This window comes from Phanerochaete carnosa, assembly GCF_000300595.1.
Source record: "Phanerochaete carnosa HHB-10118-sp unplaced genomic scaffold PHACAscaffold_5, whole genome shotgun sequence".
NCBI lineage: Eukaryota > Fungi > Basidiomycota > Agaricomycetes > Polyporales > Phanerochaetaceae > Phanerochaete > Phanerochaete carnosa.
Window position 1 is genome coordinate 485,549 of NW_006767632.1, and position 14,718 is coordinate 500,266.

The following is a 14,718-nucleotide window of genomic DNA, read 5'->3' on the forward strand; positions in this document are numbered from 1 at the left end:
TAGACAGACTAGCAAAGCAGACCTTCAGCGTCTTCTCTCTGAGGCGAGGCCGGTTAGAAGCGACATGCTAAAGAGGAGAGTACTCGGGATACCTTTGGGCTGGAGAAGGATTAATTGTTTACATAATGTCGACCGTCTTATAAGACGCAGCGAACGGGTGAAACCTTCAGGATAGTAATTCTGAAAGCGCAACTCTATGCGTGCGAAGATAGCGTAATACTAAAAAGACTAACTACGTAAGTACTCGAGATTTGAATCACCTGCCCCAAAAGTAAGTAACTAGTAACTTACTATCCGTTACCTCGTTACGCGCCTCTACAAATACTTCCGGCGCTCAGATTATTCGGTCCGTACTGCGCCAACCGCCTGTTCTCGAGCCGCTGCAGTTGACGAGGACCAGAAGGCCGCTTACGGAGTTAACTAAAGACACGTATTTCCGAGGCCCTCCTTAGGTGCGTTATGTGATCTCTACTAGCCACATGAATGCTGCAACCCGCGACCAAGTGAGTACCAGCCACGAACACAGCTGCCAGCTGAAAGAACATCAATCACGTAGCGGAGCGAAGCCGCCTCTTATGCCACAGCGAAAACGGCCCTCTACTTGAGACCTCTGGTGGAGGTCAGCTCTGCAGAGATGGACGGTCGGAGGGCTGGTTCGCGCCGAACTCAAGTCTCTGGCACCTTTGAGCGACGTCCCGGAATATCCGCGTCTTATGCATTCGTCATCATCTTATGCTCTCGATGCTTCACCTCCAACGCTCCGAGACAAAGCATAGCCTCCGTCTGTCTCTCCGATCGAGGTTCAAACGTTCCCCGGTCTCCTCTCGTTACCCATATTTGTCGCTGTATGCCCATCTGCCCTTGACGGCCGACGAAACGGATATCGAGCGTTGGTGTCACCAAGAAGTCGCTGGAGTAGACGGGCGAGGGCTACATCGAGCAACATGCTCCAAAGTCTTCTCGGTGTGCCTAGCTAAGGTGCCGAACGAGCCGAGCGAACACCTAGCTACACCTTGAGGTTTCCAGTCCCCGCCAGACCCTTTGCGCCTATGCCCACAGCCAGGAGGAGCGCGATATGTGGACGATAGCAATTCGCAGCGCCAAGGTGTGTCATTGCCGGTGTCGTTTGACGTCTTGTACTCGGCGCTGACTTCGCCCGCCTTGACAAATAACTTTCGACATGCGCTGTAGGATTTACTGTACTCGCCAGACAAGGAGTCTAGGCCGAGGCGGAGCACTTCGTGCCAGCCGCATGGATCCCTGACGGCGAGACCGGGCGTTGCGTGCGAAGCGGGAGGACACTAGGCTGGTAGAGGCGGCATATCTGTCACAACTTTTCCACCAAGGTACGCCGCATGCCTGCTGTAGATTGTCGGTGCTGACGGTCGTCTTCTTCAGACGCTCTTCGTTATAGTCGGGTGGCATGGAGTCCGAGCAGAAGCCCCAAATCTGTGCGCACCTGCAGGATCTGCCCCAACACCATCTTCCTTAGGAGTTCTAGCCTGCGACGGCAATGTTATCGCATTCTGCCTTCTTTGCCCTTGGGCTCGTGCCTCCTTACTTCTCAACGAGAGCACCCAGACGCTCTCGTCGGTTCTGATCGCCACTGGCTTCGGGCTAGCGATGAGACGGCAACGCTCTAAAGCTGATGTCCACGCGCCTCCAGTACCGCCGGTGCCCTCTCGCGAATCGCCCAGCGGTCCATCGCGTTTCCCTGTACTGAGTACCAAGACCTTGTTGCGCCTAAGAAGCATCGTCAAGATCACACAAGACGTGAAGGACCCGTTGGACAAGACGTCGCCATTAGTGGAAACAAGTCCCTCGCTCGTGCGCTTCGCCCTCGGCGGCACCAAGCATTTGCCCCTGCACGACTTGGAGGAAGGCAGCAAGGACGTTGAGGACTCCCACCAGTGCAGTTGAGCGAGGCTGAGGGGCCTGGTGGTAGCGGGCAGCCTGCTGCTGCCGATCGCCGCCCGAAGGGAAGACACCGTAAAACGGCAAAAGTGATTGTTACTTCCTGCGGTCGCGGTCAACGCGAAACTATTGTCGACCAAGCCGAACGTCGTCGTCGAGGGTGAGGAGAGGCGGTGGTCGCTCGTGCTCGGAATCCATAAGGCGAACAGCAACGAGTTCGTGCGAGGCACTGCTGCTGGGAAAGTCGAACGAGTTGCAGAGGAGGAGGCGAAGTCGGCTGACGTCGTACGTGTATCTTGCCTTGCATGTATTTCTTGGGCGTATTTACCGTTTTTCACGGTTGTTATGCCTGCGCCACTTTCGCTGCCTCAAGTAATAGATCGGATTTACCAGTGACACGAACGTCTGCGTAGCATCAGTTACGTAACTGTATGGTGTGTGTCTGCAATACGATCGGTTCGGACCAGCTGTACCGCCGCGCGTTTGCTTCCCTCGTTCGTAACAGAAGATGCTGGTATCTTTCGCCACGTCCCGCTCACTCTTATTGTGAACTTACGGGTCACACAGTGTTTTCGAAGTAGAAACAATACAAATGTAGCTAGTACCCTAAATACACTTCTACGTGCTATCAGTGCGCAAACCTTCGAGGTAACTACTCAACGCCGAGAAATTTACCCTGATACGCCGCTTCCCAAATAGCACATTCTGCCCATGGTATCCCTTCAAGCCCTGCCAGTCTGCAGGTACCCAACACAACCGCGTCCGTCGGGTAGGCGTCAGAGAAAAGATCCAGCCTTCCTCGATGTAGTACATAGGCCAGGTGCGACGCGGGAGCCAAGGAAGCGATGCCGCCGCCTGCGCGTCTTCATCGAGAGGTGCCCATAGCCGAATGAGTCGTTCACCATCAACTAGGACTCCAGAACCGTCGGGGGACAGTCGCACGGTGCTGCCCCAGGTAGCCGGGTTGAGGACGAGGAGACAAGCGCCTGTCTCAATGTCCCAGAATCGCATGGTGGTGTCGTTCGAGGAGGAAATGATGACGTCCCCGCCAGGAGCAAAGGCGACCGACGCTATGAGGCCCGTGTGCCCCTCGAACGACTTAAGTAGCTCTCCTCCCTCTGCATTCCACACCATAATGCGACGATCATCACCTCCCGACGTGACGCGTTCTCCGTTAGGAGAGAAGGCGACTGAGAGCACCCGTTTATAATGTCCCCTGCACGTTGCTACACGCGTTCCGGTCGCGACGTCCCAAATGATGACAGTCTCGTCGAGGGAGCCCGTTGCGATGCGTCTTCCGTCGAGGGAGAAGCCGACGGAGTAAATGGCGTCACTGTGTCCGACAAACTCGCGGATGAGTTGGCCCGTTGCAACATCCCAGAGACAGGCAGAATGTCCTTCAAGGTTTTCGGCTTCAGTGATAGCTCCTGTGAGTAAGTACCGGCTGTCTGGCGAGAGCATGATCGACGATGACTGGCCGCCGAAGCAGTGCGGCATGTAGCCCAACACGCTGCTCCACATGAACGTGTTGTCGGACGAAGAGGACCGGCGCGCAGCGACCGGCTCGCCTTCCCACAGGACCCGCAGCGATCCAGAGGCAGCATCCCAGAGCACCACCTCGCCAGGATCTCCCTCTGATACCGTAAGGATCGCCCCGTCGTCCGGCGAGAACGCTGCATGATGCTCACACCCCGAGGGTAAGCGCAGTAGTTCGTATGCCCTGTCCCACGTATCCGTCTTGTCCACCTCGATGGATTCGTCATCGCGTATCAACAGCGCACGGCTTTTGTCATGAGAGAAGACGGCCAAGCGGCAGTCCTCCCTGGATGGATCAAATGACTCGATGACATTTTCGGGTCGCGGCGTGTCCATTGCATCTTGCGTCGTATCCCACAGTCGGACAGTGCCATCCAACGAGCCAGACGCGATGCAAGTCCCATCTCGATTATAAGCGATACAGGTGACATCGTCGGTGTGACCGGTGAATACTTGTCGAACCTCGCCACTTGCGAGGTCTAAGACGAGGATAGAGTTCCCCGATCCGCATGCAAACTTGTCTCCGGCCGTGAGAAAACTGGGACTGGAGATGGACAGGGACGGCCGGCCTGCCGGCTGGAGGTTACAGTGTTCGGCGGTCTTGACATCCCAGACGGCCAGCTGCCCTGAGTTTCCATCCCTTGTGGTGGTCAGAACTTTGGAGCTGTCTGGTGTGACTGCAACAGAATAGGACAATCCCTCGGCTCCCCGCTCCAATAAGATTCGACGAGTGTACGGCGCCTCCAGGGTCCACAGGCAGACCGAGTCATCTGCGCCCGACACCATCCACAGACCATTCGGAGACACAGCAATGGATGTGACCCAGCCTTGGTGCTTAGTTAAGGTCACCAAACAGGCTCCTGACTCGGCATCCCAGAGCTTGATGGAATGGTCGTTGGAGCCAGAAATGATACGCCTCCCGTCAGGCGTAAAGACTGCGCAGCGGACCGATTTCGTGTGCCCTTCCAGGGTGAAGAGAAGCATGCCAGACATTGAGTCCCAGATCTTGACCGTGCAGTCACCAGCAGCAGAAACAATGCGAGCGCCGTCCGGAGAGTACTTGACAGAGAGAATGGATTCGGAATGACTGTAGAGGACGAGAAGCAGGGTGCAGGTAGGCACGTCCCAAATGCGTATCTTGCTGTCATTGCCTGAAGAGACGATCGCTCTGCCGTCGGGGGAAAAGTCGACGGCGTTGACCCGTCTGCCTTCATGTGCGGTGACTATGCCAAAGTACGCGTCCCAACGGTCTGTCATGTTCCCGAAAACTTCGACGGAGCTCGATACGGAACATTCGTTCGCGTAGGTCTGCGCAAGTACTGTCTTCCTCGGAATGAGTGGCCATACCGAATGGTACAGCTGCAGCGCTGCAGCGCTGAGCGCAGGGAAGTAGCCGATGATGAGCCGTTCGCAGTCGTTCAACAGAGCTACAATGTTCCGAGCTCGGTCGTCATTCAAGTCCTACTCCAAATCTTTAGACACAGGAGGTATCACTGAGAGTAAACTGCACTCACCGTAAGCTTGCGCCGAGACTCGCTTAAGCCCGAGATAGCTTCCCTTAGCACTCCGAGCACGCTGCAGGCTTCGACCCAGTACGGCAATTGCTTCTGCACAAACTCCAGAAGTGCGTCCAAAATTTCGTCCAAGAGCTCTCCGTTCATCAGATGAGTGTACCAGTGCCGACAGGCGTACCGCAGGTGCGCCGGGATCGCCTTCTCTATTTGATCGAGCAGGTTCGGAATTTCGGTGTTGAGCAGGGAGGGGTCCCGAACATTGCAGATGTCTCGCTTCAACTCTCGCAGGGTATTAAGACACCCGCGAAGTAGGTCCGTGTGCTGTTGCCGCGAATTAATGGCAAATGATCCATTCGTGCAGCGGTCTGAATCGACCAAGAAATCGGCGAAGGACGGGTGAATTATGCGGATAGCTGACGTAGACGTCTCAGACTCTGGTACGACGAGGACAGAGTGGAGACCGATGAGGGAGTCGTATACTGCGCCAGCAGTGAGCCCGACTAAACACGAGAGGCCAGCAACAGGAAGGTGATCTTGGATGATGACAATGGAACCTAGGACGGACTTGAGCCGGACCGACAGGTCATCCGATATTTCAGGGAAGGCGGTCTCAAGCACCTGCAGGTATAGTGTATCGAGCAGCCTGTGGGAGCCAGCTGATACCGCGGTGGACGCGAGTCTCTTGAGCTGCCCAGCAGGATCATTATATGCCGGGTCTTCAATGAACTCGATGACAGTAGTGGCAAAGACGAACAAGCCGTTCGCCATCCGGACCAGGATCTCAACGTCCGCCTCATCGGGCCAAGACCTTGGCAGCCCGAAGCGCACTCTAATATCTGATAGAGACGCGGTAAAGTACAGCTTGATGTCCGGGGCGGCAACCTCTAATCCAACCTCATGAAGCAATAGCCGACTAGTGGCGTTGCGATAGGTGGGGGCATCGAAGCTGGCGACAAGATGGTACTCAGGACGGCTGGTGATAAAGAACCGGAGGGGATAGAGTTCGTTTGCATGCTTCAGCAGACCAGACAAGATCGCAGACGTAGTGTTCAGGTCTCGACACTCGTCCAGTGCATCGATCACCACAACGCATGGTGGAATGGGCGAGCCGTCGTTACGGAGGTGTGCCAGCGGCCGGATAATCAGCTCCTCGAGCTGGCGAGTGATGGCAGAATACGCCAGCAGGGGATCCTTCTTCAGTATTTCCGAGACTTGGTCCCTAAAAGGCGGAAAGAACAATCCGAGGTGGTATGCGATGGTCGTGAAGATCAATGAGGGGTTACTGCAGTCGGCATCGAACCGTGAGCAGAAAAAGCTCGCTCCTAGAATGCCTTCTACGTGACATCGCGAAGCGACGGTCCGTGCGATCGCCGTCTTGCCGGAGCCAGGCAGGCCGTTCAACCAGAGGATGTCGGGCTGATGGTCAGCGGGTAGGACAGTAAGGTTCGCGGCGTCATCGGGTACATGCCGATTAGTTGCCCAAGTGTGGATTCTATCCAAGATGTCTGTACGTGTCCCTTCGAGGCAAGTCGCGCGGCCCAAGTCAAATCGTGCTGAGGCAGCATATGGCGGTATAACAATTCCTAGACGCCCATTCAGTCTCTGTGCGAAAAGATCGCTTAGCTAGATGTCAAGTAGCTGTGCTTTCCAGCTCGTACCTTTGACTTTCGTGCTGCCTTCAGATGCTCATCGGTTCGATCAAACAGCTTTGGCTGCAAGAACCTCCCATCTGGCATGTTAGGGTCATTTCTAAGTGCGACTTGCGGATGCGTGTGGTTGTTCGCAGCGCCCGCAACCTTGTCAGAGAGCGCGCGGAAGTCCTCTTCCGAATATTCCTCCCCGCAGAGGACTTGGAACTCTTGTAGTCGTGGGAACGCGGGGGTAAGAGAAGCGACCGTGGGCCAATCACGAGAATGGAAATATCGGTGCGATTTGCCATCGTCTTGAATCGAATCAGCGAGGGCGATTTGGCGGACGGACCAGGTTTCGATGCCGCTGGCGGAAGGTGCAGACTTGACGACCTGAACTGAGATGTATGCGATGTCCATTGAAGTATAACGCCCAGCTGACATAGAACCAACAAATCTGTAAGTATCTTAGGAGTATTATATGAGTACGGCAGCCTGGTATGGCGACAATTCAAACTCACCTGGGGTCGCTTGTTTGGTATTAAACTCTGAAGAACTGATTGTCCCGTCACCCAAGAATACCTGGATGAGCTGTATGATGGCCCGTGTCTCTGCAGGGACTGCTAGCCCTGCAGGTTGACGCCTGGTGAACGAGTGTCGTGTGCTCGCGGCGGCCAGGATCCAAGCGGGCACTACCAAGTTGTTCGTGCAGCGACGCATCGTGACCGAGCGGACGTGACTGAAAGCGCCCGTGCAGACGTTGTTCGCAGTGCCAGCTGCTGTTGTGAGCCGGTCATCCGGCCATTTTACGTCCACGAGAGTAACAGCTTCTAGGTCGGTGATATCCGCCAGTATGCGGAGCAAAATCTGGGGCGACGGGAAGCTGCAGTTGACGAGTGTCAAGGAAGTGATACTCCGTAACGAGCTCTTCAAAGCCGCGCTGTATGATATGCGTCCGGGGTCGTCCTTGAAGTTATGCTCAATGCGGCGGCACGCTGGGAGAACGGAGACAAGTGCTATCCAGAGCCGATGATCGTGAAGATGATGGTGATCGAAGCGTAGCTCTGTGATGTGCTCTTTAAGCCAGGCCGATAGCGGGGACCGCACTATACGAAAAAGAATACGACAGTCCTCTTCACCTGCCAGCAGAAGTAAAGCGAAGAGACGAGGACGAAAGTGTCGGCACCAGACTTGCGAGATTAAGGAGAGCGCTGAAGCAGTGTTCTTGTCGTCGGAGTTCTCCAGGATGAGATGAATGTAATTATGCAGTTCGCCGGGGAGTTGCTCCCAAAAGCGGAGGAAGACATCAAATGGCACAGGTTTCTTGTCTGAAGAAATGGCATGAGCATTAACTAGCCATGCAATCTACTAGAGTGAATACAACCCACCCTTTGCAGTGTCGTCAAAGTGGACTGACGACACCGGAGTCAGTGGGGTGGGAAGCCCTCCGGGTTTCCTCTTTCTCTTTGAGATCTTCAGGCGTTGTAGAAAGTTCGAAAGCCAGGAGCCTGACCGCAAAAATGAGCCTACACAGTTCAGGAGGGGGAAATGCGCTCGCTGCCGTTTTCCGGGATCTGAGGTCAATAATAATACGCACGATATTTTCGAATTCTCGATATGATCTTAGGCATGGAAAGTGGTTCCAAGTAGTATAGATGCGGATCTTGTGAGCCTGTAGGTGCTAGTCGAGTGGTCCGAAACAACCTTCAGGCTGTGGAGAGAGGGGAGTTTCGAGCACAAGTCGGTGGTGATCGCTGTCGCAGCCCAAGGGGCAATGAGATGGTGGGCACATTACACGGGGCAGGCGGTGCTTACATTGCCTCGTGGGTATGTGGATTTAGAAGAACTTAAAGTGCAGACTCACGGGCCGAGCTGTCCTCTGCCGCCACATGGCCGCCACAATATTACACAAAGTCCTCCGAGTAGTAATTCTGAAGGTACAGCTCTCCGTAGCAAGGTAACGTAGGAGAACGCTTCAGTCATTGCGTTTCTGTCAACGTAGTGACATGGCCGACATCTATGTGAAAGAAAGAGACCGTAGGGTGGGCAAGTAATCAACAAGCCGAACCTCGCAACTATAGTGCGTAGTATCATTTGCTGAGTAAAGCTAGACTATGGTACAGATAGCACTTTGGGCAAGATGAGGGCGGTTGGGAAGTTCATTTGTAGTGCTATTATAATGCTTCTTATTATCAGAAAACTTAGGATCAAAAATCTAGAGGCACTATAGTGTAGGGGTTATCACTCAGGATTTTGATAGTTATTATCTTCCTGAAACCCAGGTTCGAACCCTGGTAGTGCCTTTTGGGGGTTTCTTTTGGATTTTTTGTCATGCATCTAGCAGGAGTGAGTGAGACTTGAGTGAACCTTTTGTATCGCAATAGCATTATTGGATGCCTTTCCACAGGGTTTTTTCAGATTCCAGAATATAGTGTGGAGTGTAAACTACAGTCTAGGGTCTAATGGTACCAATCTATAAAACCACAGCAACCAAGAGCGAAGAAACAGAATATTTCGCTTCATAAGCGGAGTTCGAGAGTGCGACTGCGGGCTGACACACTCGAGTGGACGCGTTCGCTCCGTGTATCGCTGATAGACCCTAACTTAGCACTGCTCTGGTAGCAGTTGGAAGATGAGCACAAATCTGCTGCCAATGAGGTGCTCCAAGGGACCGTTTTTGGGGCAGCATCACTCTTGGTCATCGGCCAATCGCGCCGTATACATTGAACGTCGACGAGCTCACCACATACCTACCTCGGTCCCGATTTCACCCGAAGGCCAGACAGGCAATACCATATGTTCCATTTATAATATCACTGTACACATCTAGCAAGACGGAGGGCGGCGTAAGTGGGGGAGCAAGTGCAACGACGCATGCGGAGTTTGAAATCACGTCTATAAACGTAGAATCTGGTCTGTAAGGGGGGTCTGACCCCCCTCACGAGAGAAATTTGGAACTTTTTTATCGCAAAAAATATGCCAAAACAGCTTGAAAAAATAAGTAAGAAAATGTTGTATTTTTCGCTCGGTATCCGGCAGTCCGGCAACTCGGCAATTTGGCAGCCGAGCCTATTATCGTCCGGGTGCCGCCTCCCCGGGCGCTTTGATAAATGGCCTGGTGGACAATCGGCTCGGCTGCCGGATTGCCGAGCGAAAAATACAACATTTTCTTACTTATTTTTTCAAGCTGTTTTGGCATATTTTTTGCGATAAAAAAGTTCCAAATTTCTCTCGTGCCTTCCAGATTTCGAGTCTGTAAACGCAACTGTTTAGACCGAGACAGTGGTAAGTAAGATCTGCCGTGATGCCGTGTCCGATTTATTCTGACTAGTCTACAAAGCTCTGTATTAGACGGCTGTGGAAAGGCATCCATTGTGTCATCACGCTTATTTTTCTTCTCACGAAATCACTGAACAAATAAGCAAGAAGTACGGCATAATGCGATACAGCCAGCGGAGACGCTCATTATATAACTTGAGCTCGTCCGCTCCGCTGAACGGACATATACCACCAAGCACTGACTTAGCTCTTTCTGTGTACTCAAGAGCCTCAATTGCATGACGCAGAAACATCTGTAATTTCCCGCGCGACCACATTCGTCTCACCGTCCTGCTTGTCCCATGTCCGACTACGCTTCCAGCTCGTCCCGGCCTGGTTCGCCTGTTGGCGAGCTGCCTGCTCTTCCGAATGCAGTTACGAGTTCGTTCAGATTCACGTGGGATGAGGCTTACAAGCGAGGACCCGGTAGTGTCTCCGAGTCGACGGAAGGACGCGGAGGTGATTACCTTGGTTTAGGTCCCATGGTGGGTCCATACGGAGAGGTTCATACGCCGTCTGGCGCAAATCTCGCGTTGGCTGGGATATCCAATGTTGGTGGTGTGGGTGCGGATTGGACGAGCTCGGTACATGGGTTCCATGGTGCGTCGCAGCAACGTTCCGATGACCGCAATCCACTGATGCGCAGCCATCTATCGCGTCTGTCATGCAGCCATATCCACTGTCCTGAACAACCCTCATAAGAAGCAGGCACCTCCAAAGGCTCACTCCGCTCTTCCCGCAGTACCGCCTGCAGACCTTCCCAGAGTGCGGCGAAAGGACTTCGACGCGTATCTGAAGTCTGTCGCGCCAGAGTGGGACAACTTTGTCCGGAACGCAGAGCAAGGGCGGGAAGGCATTGCGCGCATCGGTGAGGCGAGCAGCGCCCCTCCGCAAGATACGGATGAGCCCAGGACACCTCGCCCAGGGCAGGCCAAAGCGCTACCACTGCTGGACTCGGTATCCCCAGTATACTTCGACAAGGAGTTCAATCTAGGTGACCCCCGGACGTTCGCTACTGTGCTTCAACAAGACCCATCCACCTCAACATTCTCCACGCTCTCTGAGACACTCGACCCGACGACCTACCAACCTCCGCTAGACACACTGCCCACGTACCTCGACACGATTGAGCAACATCTCATACGCGAAATTAGCATACGGTCGCACAGCTTCTTTGCCGCTCTCTCAAATTTGCAGGACCTCCAAAGCGAAAGTGCTGGATGTCTGACCCGGATATCTTCGTTGCGCGGTCTGCTGAAACAAGTTGACGATGGCACAGCGAAGAAGGGTCTCGGTGTGGTGGTGTTGGAGGAGAGAAAGCGGAATCTGGGAAAGGTGAGGCAAGCACTGGGGGAAGTTGCTGCAGTGCAGGAGATGGTGGGCATCGCGAAGGGGCTTGTCAATGCTGGCCAGTGGGGCGAGGCGCTGGACGTCGTGGAGGAGTTGGAAAGGCTATGGGACAGCGAGGACGAATCGCAGACGCCAACGGCTCATGTGGGAAAGAAGGATACAGGTAGCAGGAGCTCATCACTGCCAACCGTCCAAGAAGACGAGACTGAGGTATCAAACGCATCGGAACCGCATTCTCCGCGCGAACCACTGTCCCAGTCACCCCTCGCAACGCAGAAACAGTTGCAAAAGCTCTCAGAACCGTCGTCTGTAACCACAGCACGCCCGTCGCTATCTATCCCGCTATCTTCTCTATCCGCATTCTCGGCCCTTCCGTCACAACTGCAGGCCCTTACATCTCAAATCGCTACCTCATTGTCAACGGAGCTGGTCTCTGTTCTTCGTATTGATCTTCTGGATCGCATTGACCAAATAGTCAAGGATGATTTGAAGCAAAGAGAGCTGCAGATGTCATTCGGGGACCAAATACGGCCTCTGCTGCATGCGCTTGCAAGGACAGGTGCTGTACAAGATGCCCTCAGGCAATGGCGCGAAGTCGCGTGCGCAGAGGTTCGCAGCATCTTGCATCAGGTAAGAAGAATGATTGTCCCGCTTATATTCTAGCGGCTAGATACCTTGGAATGGCGACTGAAATTATTTTCGTTTTGTACAGAACGTACCGATTCTCGACCTCGGAGATGAGACAGACCTGGCTTCAGCTCCATCGTACGTTTGTCTCCGCGCAGGTATCATTGATTGTATGCACTCATATATACATCTCTCTCGTCTCGATCGTTGGTCGCGTGGCTGCCTCGTTTGCTATGTCTATGCAGCACAGAACCCGTCAAAGCTATCCGTGCCTTGGACCATTCGATATTTTTAGGGCACGCCCAGACAATGTACAGAGCCTTCTTGGGCAGTATCGAAGGCATTCAGGCCCAGAACGAAGTCATCTTCGAAATTGTGAACTCTGTCCTTCAGGCGTAGGTCCCCCTTACTGGCACTTACTATGATGTGCTCAGCTCTGCTTTATAGCAGCCGACCCACCCCTCGCTCGCCTTCTACCCCTACGCCTGCGTCATATTCTCAGTCGACTGCGCTGACGCCGGTGCTTCAAGAAACACTGTCCACTGCTGCAGAGCTTGCAAATGCTTGCGCTGCACGGGTGCTCACCGTGCGTTCAGAAGAGCACGCCAAACTCGACCTCTGGGAGTTCTACGAGCTGTTCAACAAGACATGGGACTTCGTCGTGCGAAGCGAAGTGCTGAGTCGACGAATGATCGTCGGCTTGAGGGGTGCCATCGTTGGGCAGGTAAGTGTCTCGTATTTGACATCACTTAGCACGGCTAACGTGGTTTGGCTACAGTCGAAAGTCTTCCTCCAAAGCTTCCATCAATCACGTCTGAACGCCTCTTCGAAGCTAGTAGAAGACGAGCAGTGGAGCCCAGCCGAGGTCCCACCGACCGTGCAGAACATTGTGAACCTCATCGTAGATGCCTCCATCCGTGACCCCGTCGAGTTTATGTTCGACCCGCCACCACGACCGGAGGGAACAGAGCCAGAGCCAACCTCACCACTACTCCAACCCAAGTCGCCGACGCTTAGTACTAATGGTGGCTTGATGCAACCGTCTTCCCCCGTTCCCTCGCCAATAGTTCCACTCCAAATGCCGTTGCACCTCACGCCCAATCCCTCTAGCTCGCCGTCCGCGAAGCGGCGCTCTGCGTCACACTCTCCGGGTAAGCATCTGCACATCGAAGGACGGCACTTCTTCGCCGTCTCGGCTACGCTTGAGGTGCTTGTGCTCCTCGCAGATTATCTCAAGGTCATTATCAACCTCGAGACCCTTACGACCGACAGCGTGTCACGGACGATCGAGCTGCTGAAGGCGTTCAACTCGCGGACATGTCAGGTCGTCCTTGGTGCGGGTGCTATGCGCAGTGCTGGTTTAAAAAACATCACCGCAAAACATTTGGGTGAGTCGATGTCATGTTACGCGCAAATTGTGTACTCATCGTTCCCCAGCCTTGGCATCGCAGAGCCTCTCGATCATGATATCACTTATACCCTATGTGAGAGAGACCTTCCGGCGCCACCTTAGCCAGAAACAAGCCGTCATGTTGGTTGAGTTCGATAAGCTGAAGCGGGTACGCTGATATCCCCTTTTTGACTGTAATGTACTGATCGACTGACCCGTTTCTACGCCTTAGGACTACCAAGAGCACCAAAACGAGATCCATGCGAAGCTCATTGCAATTATGAGCGACCGACTCAGTGCGCATATACGGACCCTGCAGACTGTCAAGTGGGACGTACCGAAAGAAGATGGCGGCATCAACGACTACATGGAGTTGCTAGTGAAAGAGACCGTCACGTTGCATAAAGTGTTGTCAAGGTACCTGGCTGTGTCAGTGGTTGAGGTGCGTCGTCTCCGCATGAATGAGAAGCATGATGTCTCACAGCGCGACGTCGATTTAGTATGTCATGACTCAAGTGTTCGCTGCAATCAACCATCGACTGTCGGAAGAGTATGCGGCCATCGATCTGCCGTCTCAGGAGGCAAAAGAGAGGTTAGTCTTGTTAACATCGAATTTACCCTTTCTCACGCCTTCTGCAGGTTACTCGCAGACGCCAAGTATCTGCACGAGAAGCTCTCTGGTCTCAAGAATGTTCGCGCACCCACGGCGATGCTGGAGATCGTCGTCAATGAGAAGCGAGTTGCCCCGCCAGCGCCGACATCACCGGCACCGCCGACGCCTGGGACGCCTTCGATCAGCAACGTGTCGGATCAGTCCCGCCCGGCAGCAGCCTCCCGCTTCGCGACCATGTTCAGCAGAATGGACGGCCTCAAGACCAAAGCCGCGACTCCCACGTTATCTCCAGCGCCACAGCCTCAGCCCACGCCAGGGACGGCCACCCCAACCAGCGAGAGCGAGAAGGCACTGAACGCCCCGAGCCCCTCGCCCGAGCCTCGCGCCCTCTCGCCCGCGCCGCCGTCGCCGTCGCAGCAGCAGCAGCCGAACGGCCTCGGCTCCGCGCTGTACACGTCCGAGAACGGCTCGGCCTCGCGCACCTTCCTGTCGCCGACGCCGAACGGCCTCGTCGAGGAGCCGCAGGACATGGACGGCACCGCGGGCAACGACATCCCGCCGCACTCGCCGGCTGTTGCGCCGTACTCGCCGCCGCGCTCGCCGTCGATACCGCTCCCGGGCAGTCGACCGGGCAGTCGGCCGGGCAGCAGGCCGCACTCGCCGCTGCCGAGGCCTGAGCCGATACCGCTGCCTGAGGCGGATGATACGGACATGGAGTGAATGGAGTAGTTTTGGTCGGACGTTTCGAGTTGGAGTTTGGATGTTGCGTTAATACTGTCGCTTTTCGTGTCACAGCCTATGCAGTTTAGTCATTTTTATTAGTTGTCT

At 54.4% G+C, this 14,718-nt stretch overlaps 4 protein-coding genes and 1 non-coding gene across 5 annotated transcripts; 2 read left to right on the forward strand and 3 right to left on the reverse strand.

Moving 5' to 3' along the window:
* Positions 1–1,386: 1,386 nt before the first annotated feature.
* On the reverse strand, positions 1,387–4,707 carry PHACADRAFT_142939 (uncharacterized protein; the record flags this gene model as incomplete). The annotated part of the gene is made up of 3 exons (XM_007395346.1): positions 1,387–3,358; positions 3,809–3,988; positions 4,241–4,707. The coding sequence occupies 3 exons, from the start codon at positions 4,705–4,707 to the stop codon at positions 2,533–2,535; spliced, it is 1,473 nt and encodes a 490-aa protein (XP_007395408.1). The 3' UTR covers positions 1,387–2,532.
* Positions 4,708–4,947: 240 nt separating this feature from the next.
* On the reverse strand, positions 4,948–6,589 carry PHACADRAFT_120006 (uncharacterized protein; the record flags this gene model as incomplete). The annotated part of the gene is made up of 1 exon (XM_007395347.1): positions 4,948–6,589. A coding segment is annotated over exon 1 (783 nt), but the record flags the coding sequence as incomplete, so codon positions are not given.
* Positions 6,590–7,069: 480 nt separating this feature from the next.
* On the reverse strand, positions 7,070–7,918 carry PHACADRAFT_94695 (uncharacterized protein; the record flags this gene model as incomplete). Its single annotated transcript, XM_007395348.1, has 1 exon — positions 7,070–7,918. A coding segment is annotated over one exon (849 nt), but the record flags the coding sequence as incomplete, so codon positions are not given.
* Positions 7,919–8,812: 894 nt separating this feature from the next.
* On the forward strand, positions 8,813–8,895 carry PHACADRAFT_t65. Its single transcript has one exon. It is a non-coding gene; the product is annotated as a tRNA-Gln (tRNA).
* Positions 8,896–10,212: 1,317 nt separating this feature from the next.
* Positions 10,213–14,610, forward strand: PHACADRAFT_28136 (uncharacterized protein; the record flags this gene model as incomplete). The annotated part of the gene is made up of 8 exons (XM_007395157.1): positions 10,213–10,510; positions 10,581–11,890; positions 11,973–12,025; positions 12,133–12,282; positions 12,338–12,611; positions 12,666–13,275; positions 13,325–13,446; positions 13,510–14,610. The coding sequence occupies 8 exons, from the start codon at positions 10,213–10,215 to the stop codon at positions 14,608–14,610; spliced, it is 3,918 nt and encodes a 1,305-aa protein (XP_007395219.1).
* Positions 14,611–14,718: the final 108 nt, after the last annotated feature.